The sequence below is a fragment of the Papio anubis genome, chromosome 3, assembly GCF_008728515.1.
Source record: "Papio anubis isolate 15944 chromosome 3, Panubis1.0, whole genome shotgun sequence".
Taxonomy (NCBI): domain Eukaryota; kingdom Metazoa; phylum Chordata; class Mammalia; order Primates; family Cercopithecidae; genus Papio; species Papio anubis.
The window spans coordinates 24,396,364-24,415,267 of NC_044978.1; the positions used below are offsets into that span (position 1 = coordinate 24,396,364).

Below are 18,904 nucleotides of genomic sequence, written 5' to 3' on the forward strand. Positions count from 1 at the left end.
CATCTACTTTAATGCTTAGTACCAGGGTCAGCAAGGCCTGTCTGTTCAAAAATCTTGACCTCTCTGTGTGGCATTCCTTCCTCCCAGGAGTAAGGCAGGACCCTTTCTAGAGTAAAGGTCTTATGACAAGGTAGGTCACATAATTTCTTTATGGCCAGCTCCTACACAGAAAGGTGGGGGAACGTTACAGTAATATTTCTAGTTTCTATGATGGGCCTTGGGGAAGAGGAATTCTAGTTTCCATGGCTTGCCTTGGGAGAGAAAGGGGAGCAGGTGACAGGAGGGTAGGGGAAAGTTATAGAGAAACTTTGCTTTCGAGACATTGCCAACGTGTCCTTCACTTCAAGTACTCAGCATGTAAAAGCACTATACTTTGTGATATTATCTTCTTTTTTGTTGTTGTTGAGACAGGGTCTTGCTCTATCACCCAGGCTGGAGTGTAGTGGCACGATCTCTGCTCACTGCAACCTCTGCCTCCCAGGTTCAAGCAATTCTCGTGCCTCAGCCTCCTGAGTGGCTGAAACTACAGGCATGCATCACCACACCTTGTTAATTTTTCTATTTTTGATAGAGACGGGGTTTCACCATTTTGGCCAGGCTGGTTGCATGTTTAAACTTTAAAATCTGAAAAGAGTCTTGCTTTGTTGCCCAGGCTGGAGTGCAGTGGTGCAGTCTCTGCCCCTGGGTTCAAACCATTCTCCTGCCTCAGCCTCCCGAGTAGCTAGGATTACAGGTGCATGCCACCATGCTGGCTAATTTCTGTATTTTTAGTAGAAATGGAGTTTCGTCATGTTGGCCAGGTTGGTCTCGAACTCTTGATGTCAGGTGATTCGCCCACCTTGGCCTCCCAAAGTGCTGGGATTACAGGCGTGAGCCACTGTGCCTATCCGATATTATCTTCTGAGCCCCAACTGTAGGAAAACAGCTTCTCTCCTCCTTTCCTTACTCCTCATAAGTAAATAAATGGAAGAATCTTCACCAAAAGATCTTTAGTCATACAAAATTGAAGTGTCAGATACTTTATAAATATAATTTATTTACAGGGCTATGCTTATATAAATTGCTTTAACAGTCATTAGAGCATTATATGGGCTGAGATTTTAGTACTATTTCCCTGTGAGGACTTAAGTTTTAATTCCTGTATATTATCTATGCCTGAAGTACTATACAAATACATTGCAGGGAGGGGTACATTTTGGACAGAGTTCCACAGAGTCCTATTCCTGCACCTAACCCATGGTTTCTGCATATATTCCCTGAGAAAGAATATGGATGACTTTTACTGGCAATTATATACTTTCCTTTAACTTTTCACGTAGACACGCTAAACATGAAATAGCAAGGCAAGGTCTAGACCAAATGGTAAGACGAGATGGATCTTGGTCCCCTTCTTCCTTCTATAGAGTCACCCTTGATTTTTCAGAGAACATCCTCTCCTCCCACTCATCATTTTTCCTGGCAGTCAAGGTCTCCTACTGAAGTGCACCTCTCTGTCTGACAACCTCACTCCCCAGCTCCACCAATCTCCTTCTATTAAACTTGTAAAGTTCAGAATTCTATTTCCTTGTTCATACCAGGTAATCACAGATTATTCCTACCCTAAAGTGTAAGCAAGCTCTTTAGCCTATCTTTTCCCTTTAGACTTTATTTTGAAAAATTTCAAACTGCAGAGGAAAAAATTTGCTGGCCGGGAGTAAATTTTATTACTAAAAATACAAAAATTAGCCAGGTGTGGTGGTGGGTGCCTGTTATCCCAGCTACTTGAGAGGTTGAGGCAGGAGAATTGCTTGAACCCGGGAGATGGTGGCTGCAGTGAGCTAAGACCACGCCACTGCACTCCAGCCTGGGCCACAGAGCAAGACTCTGTCTCAAAAGAAAAAAAAAAAAATTGCTGAACTACTTACATAACGTATTTTAAATATATTTTTAAAACAATGGGTCTGGCATGGTGGCTCTTGCCTGTAATCCCAGCACTTTGGGAAGCTGAGGCAGGAGAATCAGTTGAGACCAGGAATTCAAGACCAGCCTATAGTTAACCCTGTCTTTACAAACAAAAAACAAACAAAAATGATTATGTATGTTAATAATGCCTTAATAAATCTCATTTAGAAAGAAATGACTAACATTTGCTTAGTGCTTTGTAGAGACAACACTGTAGAAAAAGCATTACATGCATTATTTTATTTAATAGAAAATCTCTGGCCAGGCGCAGTGGCTCACGCCTGTAATCCCAGCACTTTGGGAGGCCGAGGTGGGCAGATCACTTGAGGTCAGGGGTTTGAGACCAGCCTGGCCAACATAGTGAAACCCTATCTTTACTAAAAATACAAAAATTAGGACCGGGCATGGTGGCTCTCGCCTGTAATCCCAGCACTTTGGGAGGCCGACGAGGGCGGATCTCGAGGTCAGGAGATTGAGACCATCCTGGCTAACAAGGTGAAACCCCGTCTCTCCTGAAAATACAAAAAACTAGCTGGGCGTGGTGGTGCACACCTGTAGTCCCAGCTACTTGGGAGGCTGAGGCAGGGGAATCACTTGAACCCAGCAGGCGGAGGTTGCAGTGAGCCAAGATGGCACCACTGCACTCCAGCCTGGCGCCAGAGCAAAACTCCATCTCCCCCGCCCCACCAAAAAAATGTATGAGTGCATACATTCTAACTGATATCAAAGTTCTCTCCGGGAGCTGGTAACAGAAAATTTCTTTCCTTGTTTGCTTACATTTTTACAATCATGAACTTTTCAGAAAATGTCATTTTAGTTTTCTCTTTTTGAAATTTAATTTTAAAAGAAACAAGGGCCCAGTGGCTCACGCCTGTAATCTCAGTACTTTGAGAGGCTGAGGTGGGAGAACTGGCCAGGAGGCCAAGAGTTCGAGACTACAGTGAGCCACGGTCGTGCTAGGCCACTCCAGCGTGGGCGACAGAGCGAGACTCTGTCTTAATAAACAAACGCCGTAAACATTCCGAAGTGCTTTGTTTCCCATTGGAGAAATCTATAAATATGTCATGGAAATTGGAATCTTTATTCTCCTCCTGTCCCTCTGCTGGTGGAGAAGGATTTTACCGCTGATTCTACCTAGGCGTAGAGCTGTGTCTGCAAACAAAAAAACTAGGCAAGACCGAAAAAAATTAATGTTCTTAAAATATGCAAGTGGAGCCCGAAAATAGTTAAATTATTGGACTAGGAAGGCATCCTTTAATGCCCAGGTCTCTGGGTAAGAGCGCACCGAGCCGCTGCGGCCAGAAGCCCCAGGGACCGAAGTGGTTCAGGCGGTAGCCAGCACCCACAGTCCAGGTCTTCTGGGCCGGCACGCCCCTCCCACCATCTCAGCCAATCGGAGCTAACGGGGCGGGGATGGGCCAGCCGGAGGCGGGGCGGACGCAGGAGGGGGTGTGTCTGGGGCGGGGCCTGGCAGGTCCCAGAAGGTGGCAATTTTCGCGGCCAGAGGCTTCTAGGTCCCGGTGGAGAGGCCGGGCTGGCCGGGGCTTCGGCCTCCGGCGTCGGGAAATGGCGGCGGGGGGCAGGATGGAGGACGTGAGTGCACAGAGGTGGCGGGCGGCTGGCCCCGGAATCCCCTTTTTCCTGTGCCGGGGCGCACGGGGCGGAGACTCAAAGAGGGAAGCCACCCTTGGCGAGTGCGGCCGCGGCGGGAGGGGGCGCCGCCTGTGCCGGGGAGGCCTGGGTGCGGGTCTATGGGAGGGCGCCGGCGTCCTTGGGATCCGCGACACGCTAACTCCCGGCTAATTTTCCTGGTGGAGGCTGGGGTGGGGTCCTGGGCGGTGGGCGCGCGGCTCCGGGGGTCCCAGGCTGGCGCCCAGCCCACGTGCGGGGTACGTCTTTGATCCCGGAACTGGCAGCTTCACGTGATGAGCGCCTGGCCTGACAGCCTTTCCTCCCCGCGAGTCTCTGGGAGCCGGGCCACTGGGTTCCGCTCGGACGCCCCAGGGGCGCAGGGGGCGAATCTCCCTTCCTGGTGGGGTCCCTTGCCTTGGCTCTAGAGGCTGTGGACTTGGAGTGACAGCGACGCTCGGGCCGGGCGTCAGCGTCCCGCAGACCTGTGGCTATCATCGCCTGGAAACCCATACGAGAGAAAAAGTGTCATGTGCTGTTTTGAATTTAGCATGGTAGGAATGCAGAGGTTTTTAAATCTTTGATAGATTCAAACCAGATTACCAAAAAAACCAGTGGCCTAGTTTACAGCGTGTATAGTACAGAATGGTAGCATAATTACAAAAATCTTATTTCTTTGCTTCAGTATCATAAGGTGTTTTTAGGGGAAACATGTATGTATGCCCAGAATTAACTGGAGTTTCCACTGGAAAGTAATAAAATTTTTCCTCTCGAGAAATGCAAAGTTGACAGTTATATTAAAGCACTAATTTGGGTTAATAAATTAGTAGGAATATTACTGTGATCCTATCACTGAATGAGCTGCATCAGGAAAAGGAAGAGAAACAGGAAACAGTTCCAGCACTTCGGTAGCTTAGATTCTTGTGCAGTGAATCTTGATGAAATAAAGACCAAACAATTTCTAATGAAACTAAAATTTTCTATTTTTTCCAGTTGAGAAAATGGAAAATTAACTGTAAGACCTGTAAGTAGATTTGAGACTCATATATATTTAAAGCAAAATTCATTGTTTCTGAGTTTTTAAGGCTGAGCTTCATGAGCTGACAATGTATGGAAAAAAACGAATACGTAAGAGGAAAATGAGAGACTCTTAGAAAAACACATGCAGTAAGTGCTTCTTGGTTGATGCTAAGCTGCTCTAGGGTTCTTGGATCTGTAGCTTTTAGTTGTAGCATGCATACAGTACTAGAAATCTGCTTCCTCAAACACTGGAGACTGGGGGCGGTCTGGGAGACTCATGCCTGTAATCCCAGCACTTTGAGAGGCTGAGGCAGGCAGATTACCTGAGGTCAGGAGTTTGAGACCAGTCTGACCAACATGGCAAAACCCCATCTCCACTAAAAATACAAAAATCAGCCAGGTGTGGTGGTGGGGGCCTGTAATCCCAGATACTGGGGAGGCAGGAGAATCGCTTGAACCCAGAAGGCAGAGATTGCAGTGAGCCAAGATCGCATCACTGCACTCCAGCCTGGGCGACAGAGTGAGACTGTCTCAAAAATAAAAATAAATAAAAATTAATTAGAGATTAATGTTTTGTCACCAACCACATATTGGAGTCACTTTAGATCTGAGTAAGTTGCCTGCTTTTGGTATTTCGTAGACATGATTTCTAGCCTTCAGGGAAAAGCTAAAAATTCTGGACCATGCCTTAGTTACAGATACTTAAATGAGTTGAGTCAAAGACTTTGTGTTAGTAAGGATTCATTGTTTGCAGGCAGTGAAACCAACTCTGACTAATTTAAGAAAAGGATTTATTTGAAAGGCTATAGGGCGAGTATATGCCAAGGCCTCTGAAAGGACCCAAACAAGGGCATCTCAAGGCACTGAAGTGACAGGAGTCCTTTTCAGGGTCTACCCTGGAATGAATCTGCCTAAACCATGATCTTTCTTCTTTTTTTGTATGGAGTTTCGCCCTTGTTGCCCAGGTTGGAGTGCAATGGTACGATCTCGGCTCACTGCAACTTCCGCCTCCCGGGTTCAAGTGATTCTCCTGCCTCAGCCTCCCAAGTAGCTGGGATTACAGACATGCGCCACCATACCTGGCTAATTTTGTATTTTTAGTAGAGACGGGGTTTCTCCATTTTGGTCAGGCTGGTCTCGAACTCCCGGCCTCAGATGATCCGCCTGCCTTGACCTCCCAAAGTGCTGAGATTACAGGCGTGAGCCACTGCACCTGACCTCATGATCTTACTTTTACTGCTCATGGAGAGAGTTGGATTCACCCAACTGTTTTTCGTTCCATGACCACTCCTAGACCAGAGGAGGAGGAAGGGTATTGAAGGATGTTTCCACTAAGACTTAATGCAGAAGTAGACAGTGGGTCCTCAAAGGAAATAGAGTTACTGTCACAGAAGAGGGAAGAGGTACCATGTGGGCAAAAACAACGGATATATGTAGTTAATAATGGAAATGGAAAAAACATTTGACTTCAGGAGTCCTCTTCCCCTCAGCCTTCACTTGCAGATGGTAAGTTCATAGAATGACTGGGTGCTGTTTATATGGTTATGCTGCATATTTCCTATAGGATTCTTTGGAAAGTAAATACTCCTAAGTGACATAGAGAAGAACCATAGTATAGTCCCCAACTCCTTCAGTGTAGTTAGGAAAAACAAAAGATACACACATGAAAAGGAAAACAATATAAGACAGCGTAAGAAATATTCCAAATGAGTATTATGGGCAATATGTTTTATAGGAGTTTAAAGCAGAAGGAAAACACTTAACAGGGCCAGTTTTATAGAGAACATAAACTTGGTTAAGACCTTGAAAGATGCATAGAATTCTGAAAAAGATAGGGGAGGATATTTGTAGGACTCTATAGAAAGCTCATTTATGAAAGTAACATAGTAGGAGATAAAGTAGATTATTGTCTTATAGTGAAGGTTTCAATGCTAGCTTTGTTTAAATGTCCCAGGTCTGGCCAGGTGCGGTGGCTCACGCCTGTAATCCCAGCACTTTGGGAGGCTGAGGTGGGCGGATCACCTGAGGTCAGGAGTTTGAGACCAGCCTGGCCAACATGGCAAAACCCAGTACCTACTAAAAATACAAAAATTACCCAGGCATGGTGGCACGTGCCTGTAATCCCAACCTGTCGGGAGGCTGAGGCAGGAGAATCGCTTGAACCTGGGAGGCAGAGGTTGCAGTGAGCCAAGATCACACCATTGCACTCCAGCCTGGGCAACAAGAGTGAAATTCTGTCTCAAAAGTAAATAAATAAATAAAAATTTCCCAGGTCTGAAGCATACAAGGAAGTTGAGCAGTCTTTCATTCTCTCAACACACATATTGAACACTTTAGCACCTGCTATGTATCAAGTGTTAAAAGCACAAAGGACATAATATAAAAGAGTCTCTGCCCTTGTAAAGCACATTTTATTCTGACAATTTCAATGCCATGTGCTTAGTATGGCAGGTTATAACACAGATGTAACAGAGTTCAGTAGGGACTTCCATTCCCAGCCAACATGGAGTAACTGGGAATAGATCTACCATTCTGCCTGAAACAACTGAAAAACTGATATAACATATGATACAACACTTTGTGAGATACCGGACATCAGACGACGAAGGGTAAGCAATATCAGAGATGGGAAACAAATGCTATGAACCCTATCACTGCCCCGGCTTACTGCCTTGAAAGAGTGTGCAGGCTGTGACAAGGAAGGGGGAAGCCAGGCAGAGCCCAGCAGACCTCTAAGTTGAGGATCTAGGAGATTGAAGTAACTAGAGTTCACAAGACAGAGCAGCCAGAGAGGAGAGAGCTACAAAGAGGGGGAACTGAAGGTCTGCAGGGGAGCCCCTGTCCCCACCCCTACTAGGCATCCAGTAGAGTGCTAATCAGGGCATGAGGAAGCTCTTGGAGGCCTCGTAAAGAACCACCTAAAAGGATTGGAAGGAACAGTTTTTCGATACAGGGCCAAGAATACTGCCTATTTCACCCACCAGCCAGACAGAACCCTCGTAATTCACAGAGCATGTAGGTAGAGTACTCAGAAAGGTCTTGCCTCAGTAGTGGAGTATAATTAACCTTAGATGAAGCCCACCTAATTTCTTAACAGCAAGACTGTTTCCAAGTGACTTCACTGCACTCCAGAACAAAGTTCACAAATACAGAAATACAGAAAATGGCCAGGCGCAGTGGCTCACGCCCGTAATCCCAGCACTTTGGGAGGCCAAGGTGGGCAGATCACAATGTCAGGAGATCGAGACCATCCTGGCTAACACGGTGAAACCCTGTCTCTACTAAAAATACAAAAAATTAGCCGGGCGTGGTGGCAGGTGCCTGTAGTCCCAGCTACTCAGGAGGCTGAGGCAGGAGAATGGCGTGAACGTGGGAGGCAGAGCTTGCAGTGAGCTGAGATTACACCACTGCACTCCAGCCTGGGTGACAGAGCGAGACTCTGTCTCAAAAAAAAAAAAAAAAGGAATACAGAAAATGTCCAGCACCCACAGAGGTAAAATTTGCAATATCTGGCATCCAGTAAAAAATGACAAGGCATGCCAAGAGGCAGGAAACTGTGAGCTGTAGAGTCCACTGAAACTGGTTCAGACATGACATATGCTAGAAATAGCATGTGGACATTAAACATTATTATAAATGTCTTCTATGTATTTAGAAGTTAAATAGAGACATGGAAGATACAAAGTAGACCCAGCTCAAACTTGTATAGATGAAAACTGCAATGTCAGATTAAGAGTGCAGTAGGAATGGTGCTGGGGCTGGGAATGTTAAAATGGCATCATGGAGAAGGCGGTTTTGCTGGGACAAGCGTTTGACAGGTGGGGGGAGGAACAAGTAGAGCTGGTGTAGAGATAGAAAGTGTTTCGTGAAAGATAGGTATCATAAGCAGACAGCACCAGGAGGGAGGGAAATGGTGAGAGGCAAATCCTTGGCCAGGCGCAGTGGCTCAGGCCTGTAAGGATTGCTTGAGTTCAGGAGTTCAAGACCAGCCTGGGCAACAGGGTGAAATCCTGTCTCTACTAAAAATACAAAAATTAGCCAAGCATAGTGGAATGTGCTTGTGGTCCCAGCTACTCATGAGGCTGAGGTAGGAGGAGCTCTTGAGCCTGGGGAGGGGGGCACGGAGGCTGCAGTGAGCTGAGATTGTGCCACTGTTCTCCAGCCTGGGTGACAGAGTGAGACCCTGTTAAAAAAAAAAAAAAAAAAAGTTTGGGCACAGTGGCTTACACCTGTAATCCCAGCACTTTGGGAGGCTGAGGAGGGCGGATCACTTGAGGTCAGGAGTTCAAGACCAGCATGGCCAACATGGTGAAACCCGTCTCTGTTACAAATACAAAAACTGGACAAGGTGTCGGGCGCTTGTAATTCCAGCTACTTGGGAGGCTGAAGCAGGAGAATTGTTTGAACCCAGGAGGCAGAGGTTTCAGTGAGCTGAGATCATGCCGTTGCACTCCAGCCTGGGGGACAGAGCAAGACTCTGTCTCAAAAAAAAAGAAAAAAAAAAAATCCTGAGAAGTAACTTGGGGACAGATTGTAAAGCGACAGACTAAGAATTTGGACTTTGTCCTGAGGATTTGGGGATTGTAATAGGATTATCCAGAGGGACAGAACCAATAGGATATATGTATATATAAAAAGGGGTTTATTAGGGAGAATTAGCTCACAAGATTACACAGTGAAGTCCCATGATAGGCCACCTGCAAGCTGGGGAAAGGGAAGGAGATAGTGGCTCAGTCTAAGCCCCAAAGCCTCAAAACCAGGGAAGCCAACAGTGCAGCCTTCAGTCGGCAGCCGAAGGCCTGAGAGCCCCAGGCAAGCTGCTGGTGCAGGTTTCAGAGTCCAAAGGCCAAAGAATCTGTAGTCTGATGTCCAAAGGCAGGAAGAAAGGAAGCGAGCATCTGAGGCAGGAAAGAAAGAGAGAGCCAGAAGACTCAGGAGGCTGCTTATACCCCTATTCTGTGCTTTGTTCTAGCTGCATTGGCAGCTGATTGGATGGTGCTCGCCCATATTGAGGGTGGGTCTTCCTCTCCCAGTCCACTGACTCAAGTGTTTGGCTCCTCACACACAATACTTTACCATCCATTTGACTCCTAATATTGACCATCACAGGGAGCTACCCAAAGTTTTTGAGGAGAGAAACATGAATGTTTGTCTTGGAAGAATTTTGACAGCAGTGAAAGAGATTGCCAAGACCAGGAGACTGGAAACTTCTAGTAAAAGGCCAAGAAATGGGGGGGCCTGGACTAAGATAGTGAAAATAGAGAGCAAATAACAGGTTTAGGAGTTAGAATGGTAATAATTTTTTCTCTTTTTATCATGTCCCAGCACTGAGTGGATAGAATGGTAATGATTATAGGGGTAGTGTCTTTGTTTGGGTTCCTATAATAAAATACAAATGGAGTAATTTACAAATGCAAATGCATTGCCCACAGTTCTAGAGGACAGGAAGTCCAAGATTAAGGCAGCCACAGAATCAGGAAGTCCAAGATCAAGGTGCCAAGAGCCCTGGGGAGGGGTTGCTCTCTGCTTCAAAGATGGCGCCTTCTTGCTGCATCCTCACACGGTGGAAGGTGGAAGGGAGCTCATTTGAGCCTCTTTTCTAAGGGCACTGATCTCATTTATGAGCAAGGAACCCTCGTGGCTTAATTACTTCCCAAAGGAAAGCAGGGGACTACTGTGGGACACCAACATTTAGACCACAGCAGGGTGCAAGTCAAAAGTAAGTTAATGAAAAGGCCAGGCGTGATGGCTCACAGCTGTAATCTTAGCACATTGGGAGTCCACTTGGGAGGATTGCTTGAGGCCAAGAGTTCAAGACCAACCTGGCCAACATAGCGAGACCCTGTTGATTTTTATTTTAAAATTTAAAAAATATTAAAAAGAGAAAAGAGTTAATAAATAATAGTGGCTAAGACTTACTGAAAACTCTCTGTGTGTCAGGCAGTGTTATGAGGACTTGCATGTGTAGTGACTCATTTAGTATTCCTGACAGAGCTACAAAGCAGGTGCTATTATTAGTCTTCTTTTTAGATGGGGAAACTGAGGCATGAGAGGTGAAGTAACTTGCTCTCAGCTAGAAAGCAGTAGAACTTGTGCTTGAATCCAGGCAGTTTGCCCTTAGGAGCCTGCCCTTAACCAAAGCTCTTACTGCCTTTAGTCACAGTTGATCCCCTGTATGTCCTGATAATCTCTTCTGATTAGCCCAGGTCTTTAATGATGATCATAATTGAGTTAGAAAATACTGCGGAGACAGGTTTGGGGCACTCATTCATTCATCTAGCAAATGTTTGCTGAGTGACAACCATGAGACAGTGTTGAGTGCTGGGATTACGAAGACAAGAGGTGTAATTTAATGGGTCCAATGAAGTCTAGTGGGAAAGAGATAAGTAAGAGACCATCACAGGATACTATGATAGAAGAGGCAAGCACAGAATGCTTTGAAAAACATGGAGGTGGCACAGTCCAAATTAGGGGTATCCAGAAAGGCCATGTGGTGGGAATTGCCCCTTCTGAGCATGAAAGAATGCATAGACATTAGCTAAGGGAAGAGTAGATTTCAAGGCTCCAACATCTGCTGACTGAGAATGAGCTAGAGGCAGAGGGGTCTTGAAGAGAACAGGAGTAATCTGAATCATACCATGAGTTATGGTAAACTAAACAGGAAGCAATCTAGGCATTGAATAAAAGAGTTGGCCAGGCGTGGTGGCACATGCCCGTAATCCCAGCACTTTGGGAGGCCAAAGCAGATGGATCACCTGAAGTCGAGACTTCGAGACCAGTTTGGCTAACATGGCGAAACCCCATCTCTACTAAAAATACAAAAATTAGCCGGGCATGGTGGCGCTTGCCTTTAATCTTAGCTACTCAGGAGGCTGAGACAGGAGAATCGCTTGAACCCAGGAGGCAGAAGTTGCAATGAGCTGAGATTGAGCCAGTGCACTCCAGCCTGGGCAACAGAGCAAGACTCCATCTCAAAAAAAAGCCAAACAAACCAACCAAACAACAACGAAAACAGTTGCAGAGCAGTGTTGAATACTTGCTACTGGAAATCGAGGAGGCCACTCCAGAGCTAGGTTACACCCCAGATTACTGTCCTTATCTTTGTAATCTTAGCAACCAACAGCCATCCCTTACATAATTTTTCCTACTCCCTACTTCTTCCAAAATAAAGAGCTCTCATTCTATGTAGCCAAATCCTATTCATGAATCCTTCATTTCTGTCTCATTGTAATGCAATTAACTGACCTGAATTTTTTGTCATTGTCTTCTGTGCTTTTCATTTGCTGACTTATTATGTACTTCCCACACACCATATCCTTTTTTCTTTTTTTTTAACATGTGGTGAGAACACTTAAGATCTACACTCTTAGCAAATTAAAAGTATATACAATGCAGTATATATCCATATTTTTAAGACGAAGTCTTGCTCTGTCGCCCAGGCTAGAGTGCAGTGGCACAATCTCGGCTTACTGCAACCTCCACCTCCTGGGTCCAAGCAATTCTCCTGCCTCAGCCTCCCAAGTAGCTGGAATTACAGGCGTGTGCTACCACGCCTGGCTAATTTTTTTATATTTTTAGTAGAGACAGGGTTTTACCATGTTGGCCAGGCTGGTCTCGAACTCCTGACCTCAGGTGATCCGCCCACCTCAGCCTCCCAAAGTGCTGGGCTTACAGGCATAAGCCACTTCACCTAGCCCTACAATGCAGTATTGTTAACTATAATTGCTATGCTGTCATTAGATCTCAGTGTACTATATTCTATTGTGTATTCTCATATTGTTGTTTAGTTCTTCATGTCTTTATCTCTTACCTCCCCCAATGAAAATGTAACCACATTATATTCTTTTACCCCAGGCACAGTGTTACACATAATAGTTTATAGTAAGGGTCTGAGATTGAGAGATTGTTGTGGTTCATTGTTATGCAGCAGAGACCTGGAAGAACTGTTCCTGTCAAAACCATACCTTTAAACGTGACTTGCTGAAATTTTTAGGTGACAGCCTCCACGCACTAAGTCTTTGTTGGGTACTTTGGTGACATTACAACTCTAGTTGCTTTCACTGAGAATCTGGTATCTACAAACTAAGTTTCCTCAAGGGCCAATCCGGGTGATCAATTTCCATTCTATTTCCATTATAATGGAAAGTTTGTTTTAAGAACTTTTTTTTTTTTTTTGAGACGGAGTCTCACTCTGTTGCCCAGGCTGGAGTGCAGTGGCCAGATCTCAGCTCACTGCAAGCTCCGCCTCCTGGGTTTACACTGTTCTCCTGCCTCAGCCTCCCGAGTAGCTGGGACTACAGGCGCCCGCCACCTTGCCCAGCTAGTTTTTTGTATTTTTTAGTAGAGATGGGGTTTCACCGTGTTAGCCAGGATGGTCTCGATCTCCTGACCTCGTGATCTACCCGCCTCGGCCTCCCAAAGTGCTGGGATTACAGGCTTGAGCCACTGCGCCCGGCTTAAGAACTCTTAATAAAGCCTCCATCAACTTTTCAAAATGTTGTGGAACCACCAGAGACAGTTTAAGAACTGCAGCTCTTGGGCAGCGGGTCCAGGAAAGAAATGGGGGGATGTAGATCAGAGGATACAAAGTAGCAGATATGCAAGATGAGCAGGTCTACTGGAGTTATGTACAACATGAGGACTATAGGGAATAAAATTGTGCTGTATGTGGGATCCATGCTAAGTGAGTAGACTTCAGCTGCTGTTGCCACAAACACAAATAGTGGATAACTATGTGAGATGTTGGATATGTTAATTTGTTCCACTATAGTAACCTTTTTACTCTCTGTATGTATCCCATAATGTGTTATATACCTTAAATAGACATAATAAAACTTACTTTAAAAATTGTAACTGGACTGGGTGCAGTGGCTCACACCTGTAAGCCCAGCACTTTGTGAGGCCAAGGCAGGGGAATCACTTGAGGTCAGGAGTTCAAGACCAGCCTGGCCAACATGGTGAAACCCTATCTACTAAAAATACAAAAAAATTAGCTGACTGTGGTGGCAGGTGCCTGTAATCCCAGCTATTCAGGAGACTGAGGCAGGAGAATCACTTGAACCTGGAAGATGGAGGTTGCAGTGAGCTGAGATTGCACCACTGCACTCCAACCTGGGCAACAAAGTGAGACTTCATCTAAAAGGAAAAAAAACACGATTGCAACTGTATGTAATTATTTCAACAATATAGGTAATGCTAAATAAATCAATATGTATGTTTTTAAGGCTTGAAGAAAAATGATTTGCTTAAATCTCATTACATATTACCTTGTTTATGAGATGAAGATATAATTAAGATTTCCTCTACCCATTTTAAAACTTGTTTTCACCAAGATGTATATAGTAGTTATTTATAGGAGAGTATTTTTTTAAATTGGCTTTAGGCTGGGTGTGGTGTCTCGCACTTGTAATCCCAGCAATTTGGGAGGCTAAGATGGAAGGATCACTTGCAACCAAGAGTTCAAGACCAGCCTGGGGCCGGGTGCTGTGACTGATACCTGTAATCCCACCACTTCGGGAGGCTGAGGTGGGTGGATGACCTGAGGTCAGGAGTTTGAGACTACCCTGGCCAACATAGTGAAACCCCGTCTCTACTAAAAATACAAAAATTAGCAGGGTGTATGCCAGGCATGGTGGCTCATGCTTGTAATCCCAGCACTTTGGGAGACCGAAGCGGGCAGATCACCTGAGGTCGGGAGTTTGCGACCAGCCTGACCAACATGGAGAAACTCCGTCTCTACTAAAAATAAAAAATAAACTGGGCGTGGTGGCGCATGCCTGTAATCCCAACTACCCAGGAGGCTGAGGCAGGAGAATCGCTTGAACCCAGGAGGCGGAGGTTGCGGTGAGCCAAGATTGTGCCACTGCACTCCAGCCTGGGCAACAAGAGGGAAACTCCATCTCAAAAACAAAACAAAACAAAACAATTAGCTGGGTGTGGTGGCGCACACCTGTAGTCCCAGCTACTCAGGAGGTTGAAGCAGGAGAATTGCTCGAACCTGGGAGGCAGAGGTTGCAGTGAGCCCAGATTGTGCCTCTGCACTCCAGCCTGGGTGACAGAACGAGACTGTCTCAAAAACAAAAAACAAAACACAAACAAACAAGATCAGCCTGGGCAATATAGCGAGGCCGTGTCTCTACAATTTTTAAAAAATTAATTAATTTTTAAAAATTGGATTCAGGTAGGGAATGTGTTCTCTTGCCTGTAATTTGTATATGGTTTAAAAGTTTTATAGTTTAGTAGATTTGTCTTAGAAACATAATCTAGAAAGTGGTGATTATAGCTTGCTTCTGTTTTTCTGCACCCCAGGGTTCCTTGGATATCACCCAGAGTATTGAAGACGACCCACTTCTGGATGCCCAGCTTCTCCCACATCACTCATTACAAGCTCACTTTAGACCCCGATTCCATCCTCTTCCTACAGTCATCATAGTGAATCTTCTGTGGTTTATTCATGTAAGTTGGCTGGAAGAAGGGGACCTATCCAGAGGTGATGTTTGTAAAAATTATACAAGTGTTTCAGAGGGCAGTTGTGCTGTATCTATCAACATTTAAAATGTAGGGCACATGTTTTTAGGACATCCTGAGGGCTGTGTCATCCTGAGGGCAAAAAAAAAAAGTACATACACGTTTACTTACATCTTCAAATAATTCATTGTGGATATTATTTGCATACATGTAAAGATATTGTTGATAATAGCCACGTTGTCTATCATATCAAGAGACTACAAACTACTTGGCATCCACAGGACACAGCATGTCCCATTCATATAAGGAAATGCTATGCAACTGTTAAGAATGGGGTAGACAATGGCCGGGCGCGGTGGCTCAAGCCTGTAATCCCAGCACTTTGGGAGGCCGAGACGGGCGTATCACAAGGTCAGGAGATCGAGACCATCCTGGCTAACACGGCGAAACCCCGTCTCTACTAAAAACACAAAAAATTAGCCGGGCGGGGTGGCGGCGCCTGTGGTCCCAGCTACTCGGGAGGCTGAGGCAGGAGAATAGCGGGAACCCGGGAGGCGGAGCTTGCAGTGAGCTGAGATCTGGCCACTGCACTCCAGCCTGGGCGACAGAGCGAGACTCCGTCTCAAAAAAAAAAAAAAAAAAAAAAAAGAATGGGGTAGACAGGTGTACAGTATATTAACATAGAGTAGCCTTCATGATTACATTGTCAAGTGAAAAAAAATCAAGTTTTCAACCTTTTGTATAGAATGTCCTATTTGTAGTTTTTAAAAGGGAGTTGAGAGGGCTGGTGTGCACCTGTTTTCCTGTATATAATAAATATTTCTAGAAGCATTCACGGACCTAGTTGCCTCTGAAATGAGGACTGAGGGTCTTGGTGGAAGAGATACTGATATAATTTACTGTTTACTTTTGAATGCTGCTTGATTTTTTAACCATGTGCATGTATTACTTTTTCAGTTACAAAAAAGATGCAGAAAAGTCTACATATGTTGACATGAGAATTTGTCAATTTACTTATACCTAAGGAATAATGTTTTAGCAGACAAATCAAGTTGCAGTGGAATAATATGTGCAATTTTTGTATGATGACAAAATTACAAATATCTGGAGTTTATAAAAGCACATGTGCGAAAAGTCTTATCACAGGCCTCACTGGTGGTGACTCCGCTGCCAGTCTGTTTAATCAGTTCCTCCATTTCAATTATTGCAGTCAGAAGCACTAGGGGTTATGGTTGTTCTCTGCTGCAGTGTGAAAAATTAAGAGGGCTCATTCTCACCACTCCTTGAGTATTTATGAGGACTGTGAATGGAGTTGATTGACTTGCTCAGCCTTTGCTCAGCCTCCTACTGATGGGTTTGCCTGTCTGCAGGAACCATTTCCCCCAGTACATTTTCTAGCTTCCCCTGCAGCTGGGATTCCTCTCCAGCGAAGTGCACTGTGGGAGTCTTGAGTTCAGAACTGAATCACTGGGGAGAGAGGTGGTATCCCCTTTCCTTGAGGGCACTAGTAGCTGTGGTATGGCTCCACCATGGCTTCCTGATCCCCAGATCCCAGCTGAAGTGCCTTCTTCTTGGTACCACCATGTGCAGGGGGGGTGACCTTGTGGTTTCCAGATGGTGACCTCTTTTTCTTCTTTCCTTTTACTTTTTGTACAACATACTCTGTACCAGCCTGGGTACCATAGCAAGAACCTGTGTCTATAAAAAAATTTTTTTAAATTGGCCAAGTGTGGTGGCATGGGCCTGTAGTTCCAGCTACTCCAGAGACTGAGGTAGGAGGATTTCTTGAGCCCAGGAGGTTGAGGCTGCAGTGAGCAGAGATGATACCACTGTACTCCAGCCTGGGCAACAGGGCACGACTGTATCTCACACAGAAAACAAAAATACATTTAAACAAAACAAAATGAAAATACATTTAAAAACTCATGTATAAAAATGGATAGGGGAAGCTGTAGATATAAGAATGCATGCTGGGATGGTAGTTATGGTTTCCTAATTACGAATATTGAAATTAATCTTTCTGCTCTCCTTTCCCTCAGCTTGTGTTTGTTATTTTAGCATTTTTAACAGGTGTGCTTTGTTCTTATCCTAATCCAAATGAGGACAAGTGCCCAGGAAATTACACAAACCCACTGAAAGTTCAGACGGTTATAATCCTTGGGAAAGTTATTTTGTGGATTCTCCATTTACTCCTTGAATGCTACATCCAGTATCACCACAGCAAAATCAGAAACCGAGGCTATAACTTGATCTACCGATCGACAAGGCATCTCAAGAGACTTGCGTTAATGATACACTCCTCTGGTACGTCCAGTTTTCTCTCGGCTACTTGGATGCTTGAGGGACAAAAATGACAGCAGAAAGAGTATGTGAAGTTTGATTTTAGAGTCAAATATATTCTCTCATTTTTGTAAGGGTGATGTGTGTTCTAACCACTAAAATTTGGATCACCTTAATGTCTTAAAGCTTTTCTTGGCCGGGCGCGGTGGCTCACGCCTGTAATCCCAGCACTTTGGGATGCTGAGGCAGGCGGATCACGAGGTCAGGAGATCAAGACCAGCCTGGCCAACATGGTGAAACCCGGTCTCTACCAAAAATACAAAAATTAACTGGGCATGGTGGCACGTGCCTGTAATCCCAGCTACTCAGGAGGCTGAGGCAGGAGAATCACTTGAACCAGGGAGTCAGAGGTTGCAATGAGCTGAGATAGTGCCACTGTACTCCAGCCTGGCAACACAGCAAGACTCCATCTCAAAAAAAACAAACAAAAAAAGCTTTTCTTATGAAATATACAGCCTTAATTTTCATTTGAAATCTGTTATTTGTTATGAACATGGTATCCTCATAGCATGTGTGAAATGTGGAATTATACCCTCTTTTGTTATCAGGTGGTTTACTCATCTCATAAAGATAGAAATGCTGTTACTATTTGATATTTGAGGATAGGGAGAGGGAATTTTTTAATTTAATTTTATTTTTTCTGAGACAGGGCCTTGCTCTGTCACCCAGGCTAAAAGGCGGTAGCACCTTCATGGCTCAGTATAGCCTGGAATTCCTGGGCTTAAGCAATCCTTTACCTCAGCCTCCTGAGTAGCTGAGACTACAGGTGCGTGCCACCATACCCGACTAATGTGTTTTTTTTGGTTTTGTTTTTATTTTTATTTTTTTATTTTTTATTTATTTATTTATTTTTTTTTTTGAAACGGAGTCTCACTGTGTCTCCCAGGCTGGAGTGCAGTGGCGCGATCTCGGCTCACTGCAAGCTCCGCCCCCCGGGTTCACGCCATTCTCCCGCCTCAGCCTCCCAAGTAGCTGGGACTACAGGCACCCGCTACCGCGCCCGGCTAGTTTTTTGTATTTTTAGTAGAGACGGGGTTTCACCATGTTAGCCAGGATAGTCTCGATCTCCTGACCTTGTGATCCACCCGCCTCGGCCTCCCAAAGTGCTGGGATTACAGGCTTGAGCCACCGCGCCCGGCCTTTTGTTTTTATTTTTTTTGAAACGGAGTCTTGCTCTGTTGCCCAGGCCAGAGTGCAGTGGCTGGATCTCAGCTCACTGCAAGCTCCGCCTCCTGGGTTTATGCCATTCTCCTGCCTCTGCCTCCCGAGTAGCTGGGACTACAGGCCCCTGCCACCTTGCCCGGCTAGTTTTTTGTGTTTTTTAGTAGAGACGGGGTTTCACCGTGTTAGCCAGGATGGTCTTGATCTCCTGACCTCGTGATCCGCCTGTCTCGGCCTCCCAAAGTGCTGGGATTACAGACTTGAGCCACCGCGCCCGGCCCAAGCTAAGTTTAAAAAAAAAAAAAAAAAAAATTGGCTGGGCGTGGTGGCTCATGCCTATAATCCC

At 45.2% G+C, this 18,904-nt stretch overlaps 1 protein-coding gene across 5 annotated transcripts in view; it reads left to right on the forward strand.

Annotated features, from left to right (window-relative positions):
• The first annotated feature begins 3,367 nt into the window (after window positions 1–3,367).
• Window positions 3,368–18,904, forward strand: part of TMEM192 (transmembrane protein 192) — a 35,301-nt gene continuing 19,764 nt past the window's right edge. Inside the window, exons 1-3 of one of the 5 annotated variants that reach the window (XM_003899340.4) lie at window positions 3,368–3,534; window positions 14,899–15,045; window positions 17,097–17,361. In XM_003899340.4, coding sequence (XP_003899389.3) covers window positions 3,508–3,534; window positions 14,899–15,045; window positions 17,097–17,361 — 439 coding nt within the window. In that variant the 5' untranslated portion in view covers window positions 3,368–3,507. Of the gene's footprint in view, window positions 3,535–3,642; window positions 4,125–5,758; window positions 6,097–14,898; window positions 15,046–17,096; window positions 17,362–18,904 lie in introns of those variants that run through there. The other 4 variants (XM_009207808.4, XM_031664183.1, XM_031664182.1 and 1 more) reach the window with 4 other exon arrangements.